The sequence below is a fragment of the Aspergillus brasiliensis genome, assembly GCF_001889945.1.
Source record: "Aspergillus brasiliensis CBS 101740 unplaced genomic scaffold ASPBRscaffold_23, whole genome shotgun sequence".
Taxonomy (NCBI): Eukaryota; Fungi; Ascomycota; class Eurotiomycetes; order Eurotiales; family Aspergillaceae; genus Aspergillus; species Aspergillus brasiliensis.
Window position 1 is genome coordinate 164,311 of NW_027137464.1, and position 14,576 is coordinate 178,886.

Consider the following 14,576-nt stretch of genomic DNA (forward strand, 5'->3'; position numbering starts at 1 on the left):
TACTACCTATGCTCCATTCCCCCCCGCATTCCCCTAACGAATGAACAGTTTATATCATGTAAAATTAGAAACATAAGTCTACTTTCCTATTATCATAAAACCCTAATCGATTATGAGATTCTCTGATTTTATAGTTAGAGAGTGATAGATTACATAATCTGTCTTCATCTTTGGTGCACGATTTGGGCTGACTAATCGGCACCCTCCACCTCGGCCTTCCCTTTCCTTTCCTTCCGCTTGAATTCCATACAGAGAAGAGAGGGATGAGGGAGAAGCATTCTGGACAAACAAATCAGAAAGGGATTCTAAGTGCCCACTTCATGAGTCAACCTCCCTCCTAAAAAGAGAAAATGAGAAGAATGTCGCCTTCCCTGACGGGGTCTCCCGCAAGTGAAGAACAGACCCCCAAGAGCTCCTCAGAGAAAAAGCGCCTCCGCGATAGACGAGCCCAGCGAACACTGAGAGAGCGGCGTGAGCGCCAGTTGAAGCTCCTGCAGGAGGAAGTGGCCGAATTTCGCCGCCTGCACAATTCAGATAACAACCGCCGCTTGACTACGCGGGTGCAGAGACTGGAGGGGGAGAACGAGACCCTCCGGCGTCGTCATGAACAACTCCAGAGCCTTCTAGACTCGTGGAAGTCACCTCGAAATGAGTCGCCTGTGCATCAGCTCCGTAATAGCCCTATTTTGACCACGCCGGCTACAGCCTATCCCCAAGAGGATCCAATTTCATCATTTCACCCTGTCGACCCGGCACTGGCTGCCGCGTCCAGCTTGCTTCTGAATGCCCCCTCGACCAGCCAGTCCACAGGACACGCGCTGCTACCCATCGTTAACCCGTCCCTGACAGCGACGGTCATGGCCCAGTCGGGAAAGTCGTCAATCCCCGTCACTCAACTTGTGGCGAAGAGTCCCGAAACTCCGGTATCCAACTCTTCCGAGCTTCCCGCTGCCAGTTCCGGAGGCCCGCGTTCTGCGGAGGACATGCCACTTAGCCTTCAGGTGCCTCCACCCCTGATTCCCGCCTGGATGCTCACCCCTTCAGACGATGATCCTCAATCTACCATTAGCATGTCGACTTCCCCATGGTTGTTACGTCCAGATCTCATTGCCGAGTGCCCTGATCTTCCTGCCCCACTCGACCTGCTGCATGGCTCACGTCGTAACTTTCTCGCCAACGGCATTCATCAATCTCTTCGCCTACGATACTGCCGTGATCCGGAGGTACTCGCGATGGGTTGGCTACTATATGTCTATGCAAAGTGGCGTGTAGCACCGAGTGCTAGGGCGTACGCCGTGATTCCGCCATGTATGAGACCAGTCATGGGTCAACTCCAGAAAGCCCATCCGAGTTGCCTAGATCAGATCATCTGGCCCCAGCTCCGGCTTAACATTATGGACCGCTGTCCTAAGGAGAAATTACTCGACGTAATGAACCTTCTATCCTGCTGCCTCAAGGTCCGCTGGAAATGGGGTGAGAGCATCCTGGAGCGCGACGATAACGATGACCTACAAATCCGTCCCAGCTTCTTTGACACCTTCAAGGTTGCAGAGGGTTGGGGTCTCACCTCGGAGTTTAGCGAAACCCATCCCGACCTGGTGGACGGCATAGAACCGTCACAAATGCTATACATACCAACTTGAAGCGGGTATCCGGCAAGAGGTACTCTATTCGGTGTATTAAAATAATAACTATAAGATTGTTATTACGCTTCTTGGGGCGCATATGACTCTAGTCCTCCAGGCTCATCTGGTAACTTAGGACGGCAGGACGGCGGGGACCCCTCTGGCTTCAGCACAGGGAGGGCGTGGATTCTATGGGTTTTGAATACATGGAAAAGGAACTATGCAAATCTAAGCCCGCGCAGAACCAAGGCAAAGAAAGCGACAGGTCCCCCAGCGCCCACGGAAGTGAGGTAATGAATGTTCCCGCAAGCAGATTGCTGATGCAACTATCGAGGTCGGTTGCCAGAGTATTGATCGACAAGCGTGTCACTCCTACTATTTGGATACCTTGTTCCACACCCTTGATCTGGGGCTAATCATCCCTGAAATTAAGCCCTTGCCCGACAACGACCATGTGAAGCGTGCCGACCCTCTGAATCTCCGCCGACACCTTGTCCTATCAGCCAGACTCTGCATTTACAATCTGCCTCCCTCCAAAATCGCCGTCAGCATGGCCCTCTCTATTTCTGCCAGAACTTCGGTGGAGCACTGTGGCTTCTCCCAGTACTACTATGTCTACGTATCCTGCGATACGACATCAAAAGTTGCCCCTAAAATGCTGTCTGAATAGAGTGTGGGCCGCCGGTAAATGTGTCCAGAAAGTAATTGCAGACGACAGCTCAGTGCTGGCTCGCATTGCGGCATTAGGCTTCACCGAGCCTGATCCACTGGGGTTGGGCCGCTGCATATGCAGCGGATTAACCAGTTCATTTACTCCTTATGGAAAGTTAGAATTCGGTGGAGCCGGGCATCCAATACTCAAATTATAAACTCGTGAAATGATAAACCTAAACTGCATTGACCATTATCAATAGGACATAGTTGGACCATTCTAGGTCAAAAAGGGAAGCCCAGCCAAGCAATGAACAAGAGAACGTAGAACACAAGGAAGGATACCGAATAAAAAATTGCTACCAGAGAAAGAAATCGCACATTCGACCAGAAACCTACGCATTGGCAAAATACCACCAGTACGCACCCAACAGCTTGCTTCCTTGAATATAATTGTCCCTGTCCAGCTTCTCATCCGGACCATGAGCACCATCGTCCGACCTGCCAACGGGAAGCAGCATGATACTTTTATCGGGACCCAAGGCATTCTGTATATCCAGCGTTACGCCGATACTATAGTAATGTAGCCATTAGTGATACTGATCTGAGTGTAGCAAAGGAGGGGAAGCAGAAAGCAAAAAAGTAGGTAGGGAACAAAACACCAACCTTCCACCTTCGCGAGTCAGATCTGGCTTAGTGTTATATACTCTGTTTGTTGCTGCTGTTCCCGCTGCGAAATTTGAGTCCTCGGTATTTCCGACCCAGTACGGTGCAGATTCACCAAATTCTTTCACTTCACACGTATTCTTACTATGTAGCTTCTTAAACTCCTGCTCTAGGTAGTGCACCACCAGGGCCGTGACCGCTTTACCGTCCATGGTTGGCACCGTCCGGATGGAGAACTTCCCAGTCACCTTAGGGTAGATGGCTGTGGTCTGATTTGGGCTGGGATCTGCACCGTTGATACCATGGATCGTGAGAGAGGGGTATCTCCATCGGTGCATTAAAGTGTCCTTGGCGGTGGCGTATATAGCTGCCTCGCTGCGTATAGTGTTACTGAATTCATCCATGTCGAAGTCAATGTTTTCGTATTGGGCGATCTCATCCGGTGTCACGTCATCGACCAGCCCGTTGATTCCGGGGATCAGGATGTTGCCATTCGAGTCGGCTAGCTTGGACAGCATAATCACGAGTTCGGTCATTGGCTCGTGGACCGTCCCGCCATATATACCGCTATGGAGGGGCACCGGCGGCTCATGTCCCGGCAAGGGCTTCTGGGCGATTGTTATGGTGAAATAGTTGATGCCTCGAAGGCCATAAGTGACGCAAGGCTTTCTGGTAGTAAGCCAGTAGTTGTCGGAGATGCACGCTGCGTCAACGTTGGTGAATATGTCCTTGTGTTCCTGCGCGGATTCTGAGAAGCCAATCGAGCCAGACTCCTCCATTCCTTCAAAGCAAAAGAGCAGATTCACTGGGACGTCGACTCCCGCTTGTTGGTAGGCCTCAAGGGCATTCAGCCAGGCGAGCACAGGACCCTTGTCATCAGTTGACCCACGCCCATATAGTTTTCCATCTACCTCTGTGAGCTCCCAGGCGGGATGAGTCCACCCGTCGCCCTCTGGTTGGACGTCGTAATGACCGTAGATAAGAACGGTTCTCTTCTTAGGGTCGGGCGTAGCTGGGTAGTTGGCAACAACGACGTCGGGTAGCTTGAGAACCGGGTCTGTGTCCGGCTGGTTTCCTAGTGACCACGGTTGAACATTTGCTCCTAAACCTCTAAGTTGACCTTCCAGGAAGTCTGTCATCTAGACACGGTGGTGGACGGGAGTTAGTAGGCTATAACACACCACAAAAAGTGTTCTTGAGAGTGAAACAAACGTACATTATCAACTTTTGTGCGTCCTTCAGTGGTCAGGTCAGAGGAAACCGATTGAATTTCGACCGCCTTTGCGAGCCCTGATCCACCTTGGTTAGGACTGACTGACAGAATTATACATGTGCAGAAGAACCCACTGTCTGTGATGAAGTGTTGGGATAGTTGATCGATCCTAGAGAAAGCACAAGGCAGTTGTTAGCCCCTGATAACCCGCCGGCACCGATCTTTAAGCCTTCCTATACATACTTCGTAAAGACCTGATCCAACGCATCAGATGCCATGGCTGGATAGTAGCTGAATGATTTTGCGCCTTGCTTGTATAGAGGAGTGTATTATATTGAGAGACAAAGAAATGGAGCAACCTTATGTTCTACGAGGAGCCGCAGAGTGCAGTTGAGAGTTAAATAACCTTTCAGGTACTTCTCGACTAAGTTGGGTCTCGGTCAGCTGCGTCAATGCCACAAATTCGACATATGTGGCCCAGAAGGGACGAGTGGTTCGTAGATGGCGAAACGATGATGCTTATACCGCGGTCATAACTGAGATCGTCTAACCAAATTTATAAATTGAGGGGTAGAGCATCACGGTAAGGCGCCCTACTCTGAAGTCTATTTTTCTCGAGCATTGCCTTGTTTTAACCAAAAACCAAGATGTTTTAAAGGTTACAGTTTGCGATGATGTGGCGGCCTTTATGCTGAGGGAACCGCACGGAGATTTCACACGTGAGGTGTGATTATATGGGCTGCAGATGTCATTACTACCATGGATGTCATCTTAATCAAGGTCTTCTTAACATGTGATGGCATATATATTCTGTTTCGCTAAGAGTCCCCTCAAGTTACTTATTCGCTAGTGACGCAAGCGGATGCTGAAAGACAGGATGGAGAAAAGGAATATATAAGCAGAAATAGCAACTTTCTTCTGTGTGTCTGAAAAGGTAGTGGTTGTACCAGCGATAGTGGTAGGCTCAGTAGACCTGTGCACATCCAGGTAGGAAGAATATTATCACCAATTGTTCGACAAGTCTCTAGTTGTTGTATTGAGCTATTGTCAATTCTCACAGTTGCAGTATCACCATGCTAGCAAAGCAAGTTCAAAGGGGGGTTGTTGCAAATTGTAGGAGTCTCAACCCAAGTAAACAAGAAAGCCTCATGTACTCAATAAATCTTGTAGATTGCCAGGTATAACTTACCGTGTTTCATTAAGATTAGCCACAGTCAATGATTGTACAAACGCCAATACAGGCACAGTGAATGATTGCTTTGTTCGAGGACATCTGCTAACTAGGTTGATGTCCCGTATACGGCCCACCCTGTTGACGTATATCGATGCAGGAAGCGGAGCCATCAGTGCCATCGATGCCAGGACGGTGCACCCAATTAAAATACGCATACGATACCCGAATGTAGGTCTAATACTGGCATATATAGATAATTGCGTCGTGGAAATTGTTCAATGCCGGCCCCAAAAATGCACAGATAAACAAGCTTTTTCCAGACAGCCATAAGTATATATTGGTGGGAAGGCTAAACAAATAGCATGGTATAGATTGGAGTGGCAAGCGTTACACTCTATAATGATTGTTGGCTGCAAGCGGACGGGAAGGCTAACCAAACTGCGGGGTATAAAATTGGAGTGGCCAGAGTTGCATTCTGTATCCATTATTGGCTGCAAGCGGCAAGCGGAAGTAAATCGTATTTAAGCATTGGAGTCTAAAAGAATCTAGATGGTATAACGGACAAAGGCTATGTTGAACAGATGATATCACGTTTATTTTCACTTCTGGGAAAGGAAATCACATGTGAAATGTCCTTGGTCCAGACATCGGCATTCCGATCTCATTAACGGTCGAGGCCATCGTCCAGCGTCACTATGTCGGTTCTATAGGGCTCATATGACCCCCGGAATCAGTCGTATGACTTCGTATTGTCTAGTCTTGTGCATCATGACTTCGGGAAGTATGGAGGCGCTGTGTCCTGATGGAGAGAGCTGATGTATAAAAAGCGCATCCAACAACTGCTTATGTCTGAAGTATTCCTCAACCCTTCTTACCAGCTAGCCTATCCTGAACTCCCCGTTTGTGTACCCGACTTTTCTACATACCAAATATTCTAAATCGTCATGCCGAAATACAGCCCTATTGTGCAAGAGCTCCGCGACGAGCTGCTCTGGGAAGTAGATGACCTCGACCAGGCGGTCAAAAATGCTCGTAAATGGGATATCCCCGAGCTGGACAAGTACGGCATCATCTCAGCACGAGGATTTCTTGACTTTGCCGACTGGCTTATCCGAGGTTGGGTTCCTACAGAGTCGACCAAAGGCCGGGACATCTACTACATCCTTTGTGTTTTCTACTTTGTCCTTTCCCAGGAGCCATTGGGCGGTCGCCAGACCAAAATCCATCCGCTCAGTATCAATAAGCCGCTGAAACCCCTGTCAGACTGGGTGGTCCGATTCGCCAAGGAAATCGGCTCTAGTATGGACAAGCCTTCGTCCATCAACGAGGCTGCAATAACGAGCTTTCGGAACTCTCCTCTCTTCCGTGTCTTTGAATCTGAGGGTGACTCCAAAAACTGGACCTCGTTCAATAAGTTCTTTTATCGAAAGCTTGACAGCCCACGTGAAATCGACAGTCCAGATGACGATCACATTGTGACCTTCCCTGCTGATTCCACTTTCGCTGGCGCATATGCCATCAGCGATGATTCGGAAGTGGTCTTGAAAAAGAAAGAGCACAGGATTGTCAAGGACGAGGTTATTCTGAAGAATGTCCCGTGGAAAGTAAAAGATCTTCTGGGTAAATATGGCGACCAGAACGTTCCTGGGGATGATTCTCAAACCTACGGAGACCTTTTCAAAGATGGACTTTGGACTCATGTCTTCTTGAATTCATTCGACTACCATCGCCAGCATGCACCAGTCTCGGGGACTGTGGAAGTAATTGACGTCATTCAAGGAGCGGCCTACCTCGAGGTCTTGGTGAAGACCGATGATCAGGTTGGCCACAACTATTTAGAGCTCTCCCGCAACATCGGGGAACAACCAAAAGATCCCTCTGGTTTCCACACACTCGATGCTCCGGATAGTCCAGGCTATCAGTTCCTTCAGACACGAGGAGTGGTAATTATTAACAATGAAAACTTGGGCAGAGTTGTTGTGCTGCCCATTGGCATGGCCATGGTTTCTTCTGTTACCGTGAAGGAGGAGCTTAAGGGTCAGAAGATCAAAAAGGGTGATGAAATCTCGCACTTTGCGTTCGGCGGCTCGGACTGCATCATTATGTTCGAGCAAAAGGCAAGAGCCTCGGGCTTCCCGGACTCTGATCCAGCTTCTCGTGAGCATTTCTTCTACGGTGAAAAGTTGTGCAGGGCCTATTACAAGGAAAACAAAGAACCGAAGGGCTTCGGGTCCCGATTTGGATTGGCTTCCAGATAAGACTTTCTTGCAGGGCAGGCCGTGGGAACGTATGAAGAGGGTCTTTTGGTAACAGGTGATTGAAACGTTATGTATCGTCTCTGCTTTGATCTGTGATGAAGCTGCAAAGTCGGGAAAAAAGTATTTTGTGCATTTTCGCAATTTATCCTTCAATGTTCTCTTCTTTAGTCATTAGTGTACCTGGTAATCACTGAATTCGTCTAACCCGTCATTGCGATGTCGCTTTACTACCAACATACTGTGGTCTCAATTAGCAGTTTTTGTATCGATTTTACAAAAGTGCATGTTATGAATATCGACTATTGAACGTGGACGTCCTGCCAACTAGACTAGAGCACCTGGGCGAACTGCCCAACATGTTAGACGTAGAAGATTTCTATCTCGTTTACCAGGTATCAACGAGATCCTTGCAAAGTTTCACTATCAACTGGATGATTCAGTGACTGCCCGCTCCTCTATATGTGATTGTCTGTAAACTGGGTCAACGCGGAATACCCGCACTAATATGCTTCAATACTAGCCTTTCAAGCTATGCGCACTCTCAACAGCAATCTTTAGCATTGTTCTTCAATCGACTTGTTTAATTGGTTCGTTTAGTACTGATGGAGATTCCCTCCCTCTGCGGTTGTCTCTGTAGATGTTGATAGGACCGGCATTTGCATGTTGTTTCCTTTCTGCAGCTTGTTAGAGGTCTTGTTTCTTGTTTCTCCTCCCTCGTCCTTCTATAGATGTCGTAGTGCAGAAGGTTGTGCCCCTCATAGACTTCCGCATAAAGTGATTTTGTCGGGACTTGCTGAGGAATCAGTTTCATTTACTGCTGGTGACTCTATTATTTCAGGATGCTTTGTATGACAGATAGTCGCTTTCATGGAGAGTATAAGTATCCCTCTATTCAGGTCTTACTTCAATCCCCCTCCACAGTTGACGTATGTCTTTCCCAGGGACATAAGAACCTCCTGAACAAAAGCTCACCTCGCCTGTTTCAATGAGCTAAGAATAGGAATATAGAAACAGGTCCTCAATTGTTCTCCCGGGCTTTGAAGTATAAAGCAGGTTTTACTCGAGTAGCGGTCTTACAGCACAACTGACACGATCTCGGAGTCTACAGTGCATAATAGCTTTATTGAGAATGGTTACAATAAGACTAGTGCAAAACACTGACATATTTGACAGGTTACTTTCCTTAAGTGACTCAATCGATAAGCTAGTCGTTGAAGCCATTCCATTCCTCGTACCGCAGTTCGATGTAGTACTAAACATTCAATTTCTTGGTGAACATGAGTAGACAGAAATGCTAACGCAAAATACCAGTGGACAGTATCGAATTGACCGCGTCAATAATACTTTTCTCCAGTTCGATATATTCCCACCTTCCATCGCGGGATCCCTTTGCCAGGATGTCTAGACTGATCCGTGTGTCCCACCCAGTCGGGTGGACACCTGAAGGCAAGACCTGGCTTGGGTTTCCCTCAGGAACTCTATCTTTAAGAGAAGGGAAGTTTTGCCGAATGGTGTTGACCACAAGCTGTGGTGTTATGAGTCCTGCAATGAGAAGAACGCGCTGCTTTGCTGCTGCCGGGTTTTTGAGGGCATCGACATGACTACGGGCAACGTCACGGACGTCGACCTGAAAACTGCAGTCAGTCCTCTGCTTCTATGCAACGAACCTCTTACCGGTGCCTTGAAACATACGAAATGGTAGAACGGAAATGTAACGCCTTCGATTCGCTTGTGAGTTCCATCAATGAAGCTCGCGATCGCGAAATGGTTGGTTTCATTGATGGACTCTGGTCCATGTATGGGGTGGATCATTGGCCCGATGATGATATCCGGATTTATGACGGTCAAGTCAAATGCTGGCTTAGCCCTTTCCATAAATTGCCACGCAGCTGCCTCAGCGCGAGTTTTGGAGACGTTATAGCCCAGGACGGTTTCGTTCCGTGCGATAGCTTGCTCAGCCGTCACCTGGATAGATGTCAAATGGCAGGCAAATATCCTCCTTCGAGGTACTAACCGGATTCCAATCTTTCTCCGTATAGGGCCTTCCTTCTCTAGATAAATCTTCAAAGGAGTTCAGCACCGAGACAGCACTACCAAGAAGCACGAAGCGTTTAAGGGACGGACCCCCAAAGTGATGTGCTGCTCGCAGAATCTCCGTGGTTCTAGATGCTTGGATGAGTGCTCGTCTGGAATAAAGATAGCTAGTAGTTTATTTACCCCTTCTCAGCTGGCTCAATCATCTCTTTCTGAATATCAGAAACTTGAAACTTCAGTGGAGAAGCTGTGTGTATAACATAGTCAAACGGGTGGCTCGAATTACGGAAAATGTCGTCGAAAGGCCCTTGGGATGTAAAATCGGCTACAATCACGAATTTCACAGCATTCTTCCATGACGGATGGGTGTCAATGATGTCGTTGGCTTTTGCTTGTGACCGCACGGTCGCTGTGACCGTATATCCACGCTAGTAAGGTGTGAGATATGAATTGTATTGTCGCCATCCAGTAGGCTACCGATAATATGACTAACCTCGATCAAGATAGATAAGATATGAGATGCCACGAAACCATTTGCGCCTGTCAGGATGACGTGTTGTCCAACGTTGGATTGTGACATCGTCGTGGTGGAAAAGTAAAAGAGTTTGAGGAATATGGTCTCGGAAGTCAACAAGAATTGCCGATTTATATCACTTTCTCAGCCCCGTTTCTTCAGCACATACGCGAAAGCCGATGCATGCATTTGCCAGAATTTATCGGAATTATGACATAGTCTAGGGTTTTCTGGAGCGTGGTTTCCCAAATCCTTCCTGAACTCTGAGGGATCTTGCTAGGGATTTGACGTCATTATACGACGGATATAGCTACCGTGGATTTTAGCCATACTTTATGTGAGGAGAAGACACGAGGATCTTAGTAATTTCCTTACGCACGAATTTCCAATCTGAGGCGATGATTTACTAAAGACAACAGCATGCTCAACTTAAACCCTTCTTTCAGCCAAGCTAGAAGTAGTAGAACAAAGCAACTGAAAACGGTTCCGCGGATGATCGGTGCCTCGATCCTCTCATTATCTGGTCTGCTGCCATCTATCGTAGCTCGTGGACCACTCACGCCATCCCTGGGTAGCATTTTGCCTGCTCCAGAATAGGCTATACGAACACGGAAATCAGTCTATACTGGGTACAACACGGGTTCGATCCGCAGACACCTAGATTGCGTGCGCGACCGGCCACGACTCTTAATCTGCGATAGTTTTGGCACTTATAATCTCTAGGGGTAATGGAATATTATTTTGTGAACTGCTAATCCTGTGTTGTCTCCCCTCTCATACGTCTTATAAACTGCAGCCGTGCGATGTGGGTGTCTTTGGCCCCCTCGAAACGGTATACCGGGGCCAGGTGGAGCGGGCATGCCGGCCTGCAGTGGATACTATCAGTAAGCCACACTTTACCTATCTTTATGATCGCCACTGAAAGGAGGCGCTTACACCCCGATCCGCCTGGTCGAAAAGCGGCCCCTTTCTATTTGATCTGTTTTGCATCCTTTGAGAGTTCCAAATCTCCCTGCCTGAGATACAGTGTGGTCCATGTGGACTATGTGACCGCGTCTTATTATCACTGTTACACTCCAAATACCACTGAGCGTTTCGCCGTGCTTCGAAGCGAGGTCGAGCAGGGCACCCAGAATATAGACAGTTTGTGCAAACACCGTCTACCGACGCTAAGCCGCGCGACCGAGAAGGTCTTTGCGGTGCGCGCCTTGTTGCTGGAGGAGAAGTGGACCCTTTTCCAAGCAGAACGATGACAAGTCCTGTTGACAATCCACTGGTCAGACGGCTGTAGGACATACAAAAGTCTTGAGCTATGAAGATATCGTTGAAGTGCAGAAGAACTTGACATGACGGTGGCGAAAGGAGGTCCGTCGCGGAACTTGAGGTTGAAAGCTGGTGACAAGTTTCTTACAAAATCGGAGGAGAAGCGCAAAGCGGAGCAGGAAATTCAAGCGTGGAATATGACTGATTATTGTTCGGTTTTAAATCTATAGACTCATTCAGAGCGTTAAATTTTCCTGTGTCTCATCCAATCATTGTGCAGAAGTAAATTGATGTATCCCGCCGCTGTCTATCGGGTCCGATATATTTCTCCCTACGTTACCCGCGTATCATTATCCACCACGAAGTATTGATAATATTCCTACCCAAGCTATCAAGACCCAGTTCTGCCGCCACCGAAGGCAGCTATTGTTAATTGTGCGACAGGCTTACTGCTGAAGAGGCTGTATGTAGATATGGCTTGTACTTTTACCAGGAAAACATGTTTTTCAATCGCTTCTTGTCAACAGCTAGCACAATTTTGAGCTTGAGATACAATACAAATTCTACACTTTTTACCCCTTCAGATCATATGTTCATTACTCATCAGCATATCTTGCATCTCCTAAGAGCAAAGATGTTTGCGAAGAAATTCCGTTTGACAACCAATGTTGACCTCGAAATTTGGCCCGGTGTATCCATCAAATTGGCCTCCGGGCAAGATATGAAGCTGCCTCGGTTCAAGAGCACGCGAAAATGCTTCTAGAGCGATATCAGTAGGGGTGAGAACGTCATTCTGAGCGACTGTCATCAACAATGGCGCAGGAGAGATGTGGTGGATGTGCGTGGATGGATTATATTCCCGGAACGCCTCAACACTATTATTGTCATTAGGAACCATCTGCTGTGCCATAGAAAAAGTATTTACCTCTTGACAGTCACTTCATTCATCCAGTTACTTTTCTTGGCCCACTTTGTGGAAAATTCGTAGCTGTCGGGTGTGGGCAGTGCGGATGGTCCGTGGACGTCTGCGTTAACCACAGGCAACAGTCCGGGAGACTTCCCTGCCGGTCGGGCTAAGCGATCTATCGAGGATTAAAGGTAAGCTAGTATCATATCAGCGGAGGTCATAGCTATATACGCACCATCTTGGAAAAGCTGATTCAGGCCCGCCATAAATCGGGGCGGATCAGTCTGTGGAAAGTTGACCATCCATCAACGCAGGGGACCTGGGGATAGCACCACCTTGACTCTTTTGTCGACAGCACCAACCCATAAAACGTGGCCTCCACTGTAGGAACTACCCCAGGTTCCAATCTTGGACGAGTTAACATCCGGCCGAGTTTGGGCGTAAGTGATGGCATCTGAATAGTCGCTAATCTGGTGCGCAGGAATGATCTCGTGACGTGGCTGGTCTTTGGTACCACTGTCGCCAAAACCCCGATGATCATGGACGAGGCATGACAGGGAAAGCTCGGACACGAAGTGATTAACAAAAGAGTCCAGATCCATTTCCTTCAAGGCCAGGAATCCGTGAGCCATGACAAGACGTGGTAGTCTGCTGTCACCGGCATCCTGGGGCCTGTAGAGCCATCCTCGCAATGTGACATTGTCAGAGGTCTTGAATGAGATATCTTTGCGTGGCATAGCTAGCTGAACTATAAAACTGGGATAGATATGAGGGAGGTGATGAGGGGCAATCCACGTTTACACATGAACCTCCGCTGCGAGAGTAGGAGACAAACGGGCCAAAGTACATATTTGAACTTGATATCTAATCATTGTTCATTCAAACAAATGTGATACGCCGGTTGGGCATACTGTGGGGATCAACTAGCCTGCCATCATTATCAAGCACTCCCCCGCTCCGTTTCTCCACTATAGCGGAACCGCAAAACTTTGAGCAAAGGGCCTTTCGTGAACAGCCGAGGTTGACTCAAGTCGCAATCCACTCAACAGTGAACAGAGAGGTTCGTTGGGCTTTGTGGATTTGATAGTCCCAAAATTGCAATCATGAGACAATTGAAAGTGAAATAATCCGAGTGTATCCACCATGCCCACTCTATTTGGTAATTCATCTTGAGCATCTAAATTATGTGCACCTTGAGGAACCGCTTGCGGAACCGCTCACGGTCGTCGGCGTCTCCATAGATTCCGAATTGGAGACAATTGGAGGCATTGGTCTTTAGCGTTCAGCCACTCAAAGAAGGGCCAGACTCTTTGTGATCCCGGCACTCTTGCCCCAGGGCCGCGGTGGGCAGTATATAAAGGTTGATCATTCTACGCCATTCAAGCATTCTCCGCCCAGATTCCATTGTCATTACAGTCTAGGAATTTGTTCTGCTTGTTTTTTTTTTTTTTTTTTTTTTTTTTACCGCCCTGAACATCTTTATCTGGGGACAATACATCTCCAAATGGCGACCACTAGCAGCGAACCGGGCCCTCAGCCGAGCGTCTCACGCCACGAGCCCCAATACGACCTCGACACCCTGATAAATGCGAGCCCCGACGAATTGAAACAAATATTTGCCCAGCTTCCAGCTCCCTCTGCCAAAGAAATGGATGGCGAGTACGCAAGTGAAATCCCTGCCTACGCCAACGTCAAAGACCGGACGGCCTTGGCAGCTTTGGGTTTCGGCGATTGGCTGGGCAAATCATACACCCCAACCGTGTACAAGCACCACCAAGGCCATGGATTGAATCAATGGAAGCAGCCAGACGGCAGTGTTCGGCGAGTTTTGCGCTTTGCCTGGGACATTGAGCCTTCCGCAAGAGACGGCCGCTCTTCGCTGGTTATGAAATACGCCGCGTTCGACAACTGGGGCCGAACAATCACATTGATCGATGAGGTCCGTGCCGCGGCCAAAGGACTGTACCTGTGCACCTTTGCCACGGCAGTGGATGTGCCGGGATTCTCGGTCAACGGCGAAGGAGGGTTTTTTATCCTGCATGGTCCTCAAAAGCCTTTTGTCGGCCCTGATGATATAGTGGCCGAGGTAGACTGAAAGTCTATACTGTTATTGTGCTCGCATGTACGCGTGATAGGGAAGATGGGCGGCAGGTGATGGGAGCGGAGCAAGTATTGATTCTAGCTTTTTGCAATACGAAACACTTGTTTTGGGCCGTGTTTGAGTAGTTAGCCTCGCACCGCTATGTTACGTGTTTGTCTATCCAACGCAGC

At 48.3% G+C, this 14,576-nt stretch overlaps 6 protein-coding genes across 6 annotated transcripts; 3 read left to right on the forward strand and 3 right to left on the reverse strand.

The window, feature by feature from the left end:
• Positions 1 to 410: 410 nt before the first annotated feature.
• On the forward strand, positions 411 to 1,577 carry ASPBRDRAFT_98855 (bZIP transcription factor; the record flags this gene model as incomplete). Its single annotated transcript, XM_067629546.1, has 2 exons — positions 411 to 743; positions 909 to 1,577. Coding segments are annotated over 2 exons (1,002 nt in total), but the record flags the coding sequence as incomplete, so codon positions are not given.
• Positions 1,578 to 2,640: 1,063 nt separating this feature from the next.
• ASPBRDRAFT_164186 (uncharacterized protein) lies at positions 2,641 to 5,508 on the reverse strand (the record flags this gene model as incomplete). The annotated part of the gene is made up of 4 exons (XM_067619528.1): positions 2,641 to 2,849; positions 2,943 to 3,853; positions 5,103 to 5,231; positions 5,395 to 5,508. 4 exons carry the CDS (start codon positions 5,506 to 5,508, stop codon positions 2,672 to 2,674), a joined length of 1,332 nt encoding a protein of 443 aa, XP_067473409.1. The 3' UTR covers positions 2,641 to 2,671.
• A 697-nt stretch (positions 5,509 to 6,205) lies between these two features.
• On the forward strand, positions 6,206 to 7,844 carry ASPBRDRAFT_49221 (phosphatidylserine decarboxylase). Its single transcript, XM_067626281.1, has one exon. It carries the CDS (start codon positions 6,274 to 6,276, stop codon positions 7,585 to 7,587), a length of 1,314 nt encoding a protein of 437 aa, XP_067473410.1. The 5' UTR covers positions 6,206 to 6,273; the 3' UTR covers positions 7,588 to 7,844.
• Positions 7,845 to 8,881: 1,037 nt separating this feature from the next.
• On the reverse strand, positions 8,882 to 10,201 carry ASPBRDRAFT_666527 (uncharacterized protein; the record flags this gene model as incomplete). Its single annotated transcript, XM_067628756.1, has 5 exons — positions 8,882 to 9,214; positions 9,280 to 9,552; positions 9,602 to 9,749; positions 9,805 to 10,049; positions 10,115 to 10,201. The coding sequence occupies 5 exons, from the start codon at positions 10,199 to 10,201 to the stop codon at positions 8,882 to 8,884; spliced, it is 1,086 nt and encodes a 361-aa protein (XP_067473411.1).
• Positions 10,202 to 12,020: 1,819 nt separating this feature from the next.
• On the reverse strand, positions 12,021 to 13,042 carry ASPBRDRAFT_60020 (alpha/beta hydrolase; the record flags this gene model as incomplete). Its single annotated transcript, XM_067628154.1, has 4 exons — positions 12,021 to 12,273; positions 12,324 to 12,480; positions 12,541 to 12,589; positions 12,638 to 13,042. 4 exons carry the CDS (start codon positions 13,040 to 13,042, stop codon positions 12,021 to 12,023), a joined length of 864 nt encoding a protein of 287 aa, XP_067473412.1.
• A 767-nt stretch (positions 13,043 to 13,809) lies between these two features.
• On the forward strand, positions 13,810 to 14,400 carry ASPBRDRAFT_201261 (uncharacterized protein; the record flags this gene model as incomplete). The annotated part of the gene is made up of 1 exon (XM_067621528.1): positions 13,810 to 14,400. The coding sequence occupies one exon, from the start codon at positions 13,810 to 13,812 to the stop codon at positions 14,398 to 14,400; it is 591 nt and encodes a 196-aa protein (XP_067473413.1).
• Positions 14,401 to 14,576: the final 176 nt, after the last annotated feature.